At 33.7% G+C, this 9,283-nt stretch overlaps 1 protein-coding gene across 1 annotated transcript; it reads right to left on the bottom strand.

Annotated features, from left to right (window-relative positions):
- Positions 1 to 4,386: 4,386 nt before the first annotated feature.
- On the bottom strand, positions 4,387 to 7,328 carry LOC143047280 (uncharacterized). Its single transcript, XM_076220319.1, has one exon. It carries the CDS (start codon positions 7,320 to 7,322, stop codon positions 5,379 to 5,381), a length of 1,944 nt encoding a protein of 647 aa, XP_076076434.1. The 5' UTR covers positions 7,323 to 7,328; the 3' UTR covers positions 4,387 to 5,378.
- Between the last annotated feature and the right edge of the window lie 1,955 nt (positions 7,329 to 9,283).

Here is a 9,283-nt window from a genome sequence, read left to right as displayed (position 1 = left end):
TTCCGTACAACACGTCATACGGAATTATATCCATCTCCATATATATAACCTTTCAGGTCCGCTTTTGAAACATCACACGATTCGCCATGTGTTAAGTTTTGTTTCAGTTATTTCCCTGATGAGTTTAAAGAATCCATATAGTTACTGGTTTACCCCATAAATCCAATGTTCATAATATCTTCATTTTCGCAATTTCAACAAATCAAATATTGTTTTACAATAAATTGCAATAGTTACTTGAGTCTGATCAACTTTTTGACAGCTAAATCTTTTTAAAAGTTGCCAGCGAGGCTGTTTTTTGCAACATTACTTTTGTTTTAGCTCGTTATGACAAGGCAATCAGCATTCATAATGAACTGGTTGGGCTCATATCAGCAGCATTAATTCTTTGAAAAATGTTAATGTCACTACTTCGAAAATTCATCTTTTCTTTAAGACCCCTAAAAGAACCGATGAACCGGAAAACTCGTCCTCTTCTACTAGTATTTTTGTAAGTACGCCTCTAAACGACTATACCACATACACTTGTCTCTGATTTTTTTCTTATATACCTTACTATTACACAAGATAATGAAATCGTATTTTTGAAAAATGTCACCCGATCGTAAACCTCCATTATATTTTGATTCCTTGGTTGTCTACCACACTAAAAATTGTTATGTCGTTTAAAGCTGAATTGATTTTTCTACACATTGGTATATAACACGATTACCACTGGAATCATTCGTAGCAGGCATCCTCAAGTTTGTCTAGTAGCTAGAAAAAGGGTCCGTGTTAGGATTTTATCGAACCTACTCCTTTACTTGATGTAGTTAAGTAAGGAAATATCCAAGTTTTACATATTTGCGACGATTTATAATTTCGCGATATTTTTTCTACTCACGAAAATAATGCGAATTACAGTATTTCGAAACCTTAAAAGTTTCCAGACAAACTGTATTTTCAATAAATCGTCGAGATTAGCTATATATGTATTGTGGGTTTCCCCATTATAGATACTGAACTCTATCCTTCATTGTCGTATCTAGTAATAGATAACATTTATCACTTAAAACATGTTCAAACCGTTTATAACCACTGTAGACATTATAGATACTGAACTCTATCCTTCATTGTCGTATCTAGTAATAGATAACATTTATAACTTAAAACATGTTCAAACCGTTTATAACCACTGTAGACATTGTGTGCTGTGTGAAAAGGATTTTTTTCCAGATGAAATGACTTGATTCTTATTTGCGATGCCACGATGTTTCTTCAAAGGGGTCTTTAAAAAATGTAAAGCGAAGAAATAGTTGTCAAGGGTACCTGGCTTACAATTTGTTACGCCAGACGCGCGTTTCGTCCACATAAGACTCACCAGTGACGCTCAGATTAAAAATTGTAGAAAGCCAAACATGTATAAAGTTGAAGAGCATTGAGGACCCAAAATTCATAAAAAAATTGTGCCAAATACGGCTAAGGTAATCTATGCCTAGGATAAGAAAATCCTTAGTATTTCGAATAATTTATACTTTTGCAAAGAGTAAATTTATTAAAATGACCATATAACTGATATTCATGTCAACACCGAAGTGCTGACTACTTGGCTGGTGATACCCTCGGGGATGAAACGTCCACCAGCAGTGTCATCGACCCAGTGGTGTAAATAGTTATCAACGGTACCAGGCTTATAATTTGATACAGCAGACGCGCGTTTCGTCTACATAAGACTCATCAGTGAGGCTGAGATAAAAAAAAAGTTAGAAAGCCAAACATGAATAAGTTGAAGAGCATTGAGAATCCAAAATTTCAAAAAACTTGTGCAGAATGCAGCTAAGGTAATCAATGCCTGGAATAAGAAAAACCTTAGTATTTTTAATAATTTATACTTTTACAAACAGTGAACAGTAAAGGCGAAGTTACTTGTCGTGTAAGGCATTTTCAAAATTTCCTAGACAAACTATTAGAAAATGAGCGTTTATCGGAAGCAATATTTGCGTCTTCAACTCACTGATGATGTTTTCACTATTCACTTTGAAACCAATTTAACAACAGTAAAAGAGAGGCGAAAGATACCAAAGGGACAAGCTAACTCATTGATCGAAAATAAGCTGACAACACCATGGCTAAAAAAAGAAAAGACAAACAGACAAATAATAGTATACAAGAAACAACATAGAAAACTTAAGACTAAGTAACACGAACCCCACCAAAACTGGGGGTGATCTCAGGTGCTCTGGACGGGTAAGCAGATCCTGCTCCACATGTGCCCATGGCCCCCGTCGTGTTGCTCATGTTATTACAAACCCAGTAAATAGTCTACTTCGGTAGGTCACATTCATGAAAGGGAAGGGGATTGTAGTTACGACGTAAGGAACATATCCGATATCATCTGTGAAACGGTTAACTCATAACGGTCAACCAACTTGTGATGGCGTCCGTAAAATTTACGAAGGGATGATTTCAACTTCACCATTTAAAACCTTTGTTTTCATAGCTTCCTTGTAAGCAGCAACCCTCTATCAAAGACATCATGATAGGAAATACAAGCCCGGTAATATCGTATCAATTTGGAAAGATATACTCCGTATGCAGGCGCTGCTGGAATGTTGCTACAATTGGGAATCTGAAATCATCTCTTTTGTCGTAAAGTGTTGTTTTCAACCGACCCTCATTGTAAATTTATAGATGTAATTCCAAATATGATGTAGACTTAACTGTATCTCTTGTATCCTTTATTTCTAGTTCGATGGGATAGATGCGTTCATCATAGTCACCAAATTTTGCATTATTTAGTGAGAGAACATTATCTTTATAGCGGAAAGTAAAGTTAAAGGATATTGCTGACTTCTCATCTGTCCTAAGAGGTTCCTGTATGAAGTCTTCCTCATAATAACAAAGAAACAAGTCGGCAAGGAGAGGGGCACAATTGGTTCCCATTGGAATGCCGACAGTCTGTTGAAAAACACGTCCTCCAAACGTAACAAATTTGTTGTGAATGAACAAATCAAGCATCTTGCGAAAGTAAGTTTCAGAGAATGTTTTATTTGAATCAGAGTGATCCTTTACAAAGTAGGATTTATCCCTCCCTAATTATAAGTAATACCAACTCTTTTAATTTGTTTTTTAGTTTGGAATGGGGAATACTTGTGTAAAGTGTAGAAACATCAAATGTTTTAATACTATTGCACGATGAAAGAGTCTTAGATTAGCATATTAATCTATTGTAATAAAAATTCATGATATCTAATAAAATTTGTAGATTTAGCTAACAAGGTCCTTATATTTGTATAAAGTAACATTTGTTTATAGTGGAAAGTTGTTTTAACGTTAAATAAGCTACAATTAAAAATTGCTTGCTAGTCCCTCTCTGTGATTACATTTAGATAACTCTGGTTCATTTCCCAATCAATCTATCATGAAGGGAAGATAAATAATACGAATTTCAATCATAGTCTTTTTCAAAAATGATGGACGGTTCTTTATATTGGTATGTAATCATTTTAAACGTTTCAAATTTATGAAATTATATTCGTACATCAATGTTTTTGATATACCAATAACAAAAACTGAAATATATTGAATTGATACATTTTGCAACTATTCAAATTTATATCAGAAACCTAAATTTAATTATAAAATAATGAACCTGTTAAAGGGAGACAATACTCGCATAACTCTTTCGAATTGGCACATAATACAACGGAATGTCACTCTTGTATACAAATGGCACATCAATATGATTAATTAACTGTGCAATCGCGCTCCACCTTCAATGATGATTCTAAATTATAAATATAACCAAAAGTTGTTAATCTATAGATAGTAAAGACTAATGAAATCTAACCCACTGTTAAAATATTTTTTTGCATTTTTTTAAAACTTCATCAGTAAAATGCTTGAGCCCCTTGACTTTCATAGCTCATAATTAACGTTTTTACACAATATATAAATAAAGTAGCTAAAGATTATTCGCTTCTCAAAGTGTAAGACGCAATAAAAATCGTATGCTTGCACCATCTTACCCCAAAACAGATTTAATTAAGTTCTGAACATTTCGACATTTCTTCGTTAAAACGGTTTTAAACAAATCACAAGTACGTGTTAAGATCCGACTAAATACCCATATCCCGATATCGTAAGGTAAATTTGCTACAAAGTTAGATTGTATGTTCTCTAACAGATCTTTAGAACTTTTTAGTATCCACATCTAATTCATGCCACCTCTAGAATAGGCAGTTTCACAATAATTTTTGATAAAACGTAATCACACGAGAGCAGCACAAATAAAAAAAGCTAAGTATCATGAATTTGAATGTCCCTTTGGTACATGTATTCTTCGCACGTTTCTTTTAAATTCATATTTATGGCAAAACTAAACAATGATCTATGTTATGAATTTATTATAAAACAAAATTATATATGATTTTTTGAAAAAATATATGAAGAGTCATGCAACTTCAGCTACAGATTATACGATGATTTTGAAAATGATTTGAATTTAAAGAAATATGCTCATGCAACGCACTGTTGTATTGTGTGGATTTCATTACACTTTAGGACACTTTTATTGTTTGAACAGATCTTCAACGTTTGTTAAGGTTCGGTTGTTCATATATTTTGGCCTCTAAAGAGACATTTTTGTGTGCATTAGAATTGGTACTATAGATAATTTGGAACAAAACAAGTAATGAAAACATAAGATAGTAAAATTGTATTAGATATTTTTGTAATCCGTTGTAAATTCGAACGTTGTTTGTGTGATGGATTTAATAGTACCTTAAATTTGACAACATTTATCTTTCATAACATTCCTCACGTACATGTGAATCAATAATCATTTATCTACATTTTACTCTTCATATACATGATATAGATATATCAATCAAATATAAACTCATTGAAATACATACCGGTTGTGCTAAAAGAGTTTTGATAATAAACAGATGTTGACATTCATTTTAAAACCTATAAGGTTTTTTTAAGTACAAAGAACATGACAACATGAAATTATATTTGCAAACAAAGAAATAATTACTATTCTAATAGCTTTATATATTTATTCCGAAATCTTCCAATTCTAAGGAGTTACGAGCAGTATGAACATACGATTAAACGATTGTCTGTCAATAAACGATGATAGGAAAAAAATTGTCCTACGATTGAATATCACAAGAAATATCAAACACTTTTCTTTTTCTCTTCATATTATGAAAGACAAGTTTCGATTGTGCGTATTCATCAAATCAAAAATATAGTACGGGTTATTCAAAATATACTTGGGCTTATTTACACAAAAAAATGTGTAATTTAAGTTGCAAGCAGCAGGTAAGTAATTCAATCAATTATTAACTAATTAGATTTTTATCCACAGATATAATAATACTGAACTTGCTTCAATCGATCTCGCACATTACAACTTGTCCTGAGCCCCCACATGTTACTACAAATTTATTACTGTTAGGAGCAAAACGTATTGTCCATGGATATTGAAGTCCAAATGTTTCGATCGGAATTACTCGTATTAATTTTCCATCATTCGTAATTTGGTGAATGTTCTTAGACAAATATCCAGCAATGTATATATTGCCGTCAAAGTCTATTCCAATTCCACGAGGGCCTTTCAACTTTGCATTTGTATAGGTAAACATGGTAACCGTTGTGTCCCAATCTAAACGTGACACGGAACTGTTCCCATCTCCAGACACACAATCATTCAGGTCGGATTTCGAAACATAAAACGAATGGCCACCTATTGATTTCTGTTTCAGATTCTTCCCTGATGAGTTCACCCATGTCAGTGTCGAACCAGTAGATATAATAAATGTGTTTCCTTCGGTACAGCATAATCCATATACGCCTAATCCTTCTACATCTAATGTTCGTATTAACTTCATTTCCGCAATGTCAACAAACAAAATTTTGTTCTTCCCATATATCGAAATAGCGACTTGAGTCTGATCAACTTGTGTTATATCTGTTGGAGAACGTTCTACAGCCAAACTGTCCACAAAATGTCCATCGAGTCTGTATTTTACAACACTACTATTGTGACAGTTAGTTATAACTAGGTAATCGGCAATGAATATTGCACTAGTTTGACTTTTATCAGCAGCATTAATCCTTTGTAAAATTTTAATGCCACCACTTCGAAAATTAACCTTTTCCCTAAAACCCCCCATATACAGCGCACTTGGAAACTCTTTTTCTACTATATTTAGGCAACCAAACGAGTCTGCGCTCGTTTTAAACTTCCCAATGAGATCAGAAGGAACAAAATCAATAGTTATGTTCTTCATCTTTTTCATATCTTCTTCCATTTCCTTTTCCAGTATAGTCATTTTCGGACAAATCTTGTTGACTTCCATTAAACATTGTTGGTCGGACCCGTGTTCTACAGACATATTAAGAGCGGACTGCCAGTTAGCCGAGGTACTTTTATAACTCGAAAAAGTATTGACTTCATCTGTAAATTTCATAACCACATGCTTCTTTGAAGAGGCCAGATCGAACTTTATTTTCTCTTCTAATTTGTCTAAATGGTCATTTACTATCCTTTTTAGTGTTGACACTTCTTGCATAATGTTTTCAGTGGTTTTTTCAAACTTAGTCATGCTATCTTTCCGATTTTCAATTATCTCATTAAGTTTCTTATTCCTTTCGTCAAGTTTTTTAACCAAAGTAGTTGTAAGGTTTGATTGCTTTATACCTTTCGCGGCATTTTCGATTGAGATCACATTTTCACATTTGCGATGTGATAGTGTTGCACAAAGGGTACAACATGGCTTCGAATGGTCCGCACAATAAACCTCCACAATCTTCTCGGGATGTTCTTCGCAACTCAGGACTTCAGATATTTTCAAATCGGAATTTCCTGCCTGAATTTCATTGATTGAAATAAGCTTGTGTTTTGCTGTAACTTTGAAAGATTTGTGACATTCATTGCACTGTTCACAAAATGCCTCTTCACAAGACGTACACCAAGATATCGCCTTTTTGGTCTTATCATTAAATTGGCACGAATTGCACAATTTTTCAGACCTTTGAATTGATCGCTTATCCAGCATTGACATCACAAAATGATTCATGGGTAACGAGGAAGCCCATGCTTCTGGTTTATCTGGTCTTTTGTCGTATGATATAAATGTGCGACAAACCGGACATTTGAATCCCTCTGACTTCTCTTCCTTTTGCATAGATGATACAATGTAAGTTTGTATACACGATTCACAGAAAGTATGGAGACATGGTAAATACTTCGGAACTTTAAAAGTTTCCAGACAAATTGTACACGTTAGTAAATCGTCAAAATGATTCATGTCCTTTGTGGGTGTCGCCATTTTCAAAATTGGACATTCTCCTTCCTGGTTACCTGTATTCTAAATATCAATTTTTATCTGATACAAGCGTTAGCCTTTCAAAAAGGGCTAGTCGACTCTTAGCTGATGAAAATGGAAAGTGCTCTCGCTTTGTAGATTAATTCATTTACTAGAATAGCCACGTGCATCAATCAACAAATTTTACCACACACGTGAGGTCACACGTTATGTAGTAGTATATATCGTTTAACGTTGTTGTTTACGAAACTCCAGAAGATTCGACTAGTTATAGATAAAAGTTACCTGTGTACCAATATCATGAATATGCATGATTAATGACCAGGCAAAATCTAATTGCTAAAATAGAGAGGACAAATCCGATACTCTACGGGATTGAAGGACATTTACTAGGTTTGGATTGTCCTAACCAATCAATAAACTTTGATTATTCACGTCTCGTTATATCTTCCAATCAGGTAGCAAGAAAATTTCACGCACTAACTGTCCATCGTTCAATTCTTAATCTCGACTCCTAGGAGTCGATAATAAAAGTCGTTCATATCTACTGTAGGTCATGCGCGTAGCTACGTTTACGTCAAACTTGAACGCCCGGGCGTACACTTGAATTTGGCCAAAAATGAATCATCTAAATTAAATTAAAAGAACATCAACCTTCTAAGTCTTCCTTCAATGGCTTGTAATTGCGTCAAAAGAGACAAAAAATTCTATCATATGATATATTTGTTCATTTTCGATCAAAGTATAAATGTACCGTGAATTCTATACTTACTTCCCTTTTCTTTTTTGTGCAATTCATTATGTGCTAAGATTCGATATGTGGTTTTCATTTTTAGGTCACCTTTCCTAAAGGGAAATGTGAGCTTTTGCCATCACTTGGCGTCCGTCGTCGTCCGTCGTCGTCGTCCGTCCGTCGTCGTCGTCGTCGTAAACTATTTCAAAGATCTTCTTCTCTGAAACTACTGAACCAATTCGAACCAAACGTCATCTGATTGATTCCTAGGGTATCTAGAATAAAGTTTGTGTTTTAATTCCCATTTCATCAAAAAAAAAAAACATGGCTGCCATGGCTAAAAATATAACATAGGTGTAAAATGCAGTTTTTGGCTTATATCTCAAAAACTAAAGCATTTAGAGCAAATCTGACATGGGGGTAAAAATGTTCAATAGGTCAAAATCTATCATCCCTGAAATTTTCAGAAGAATCAAACAACCCATTGTTGGGTTGCTACCACTTAATTGGTAATTTTAAGGAAATTTTGCAGTTTTTGGTCATTATCTTGAATATTATTATAGATAAAGAGATTCTGTAAACAGCAAAAATGTTCAGCAAAGTAAGATCTACAAATAAGTTCATATGACCAAAATTGTCAATTGACCCTTTAAGGAGTTATTGTCCTTTAATGACAATTTTACACAATTTGTTCATCATATTTTCTAACTTTAAAGAATCTTCTCCTCTGAAACTACTGAACCAATTTCCACCAAACTTAAGCTGAATTATCATTAAGGTGTCTAGAATAAAGTTTGTGTTTTATTTTCTGTTTTGTCAAAAAATATGGTTGCCATAGCTAAAAATAGAGCATAGGGGTAAAATGCAGTTTTGGGCTTATATCTCAAAAACTAAAGCTTTTATAGCAAATTTGACAGGTGTGAAAATGTTTATTATGTCAAGATCCATCAGCTGACACAGAAATTAACAACTATAGGTTACTGTACAGCCTTCAACAATTAGCAAAGCATAATAACCAATTTGGCTTTTGACCCCTTAGAATATTGGCCTTTTAACTCAACTTTACACAATTAGTTCATCATGTTGTTTAACTTTTAAAATATTCTCCTCTGAAACTTATAAACCAATTTGAGCCAAACAAACTAAAGGCTTGTGTTTTATCAGATACTATAGCGATAGTAGAACTATATTTGGTGTAGGGAATAATTGTAAGGTGTGTATGTCTGTTTAG

This window comes from Mytilus galloprovincialis, chromosome 10, assembly GCF_965363235.1.
Source record: "Mytilus galloprovincialis chromosome 10, xbMytGall1.hap1.1, whole genome shotgun sequence".
NCBI classification, from domain to species: domain Eukaryota; kingdom Metazoa; phylum Mollusca; class Bivalvia; order Mytilida; family Mytilidae; genus Mytilus; species Mytilus galloprovincialis.
Note: the sequence above shows the minus strand (reverse complement) of the source record. Positions and strands in the feature narration are given on the sequence as shown.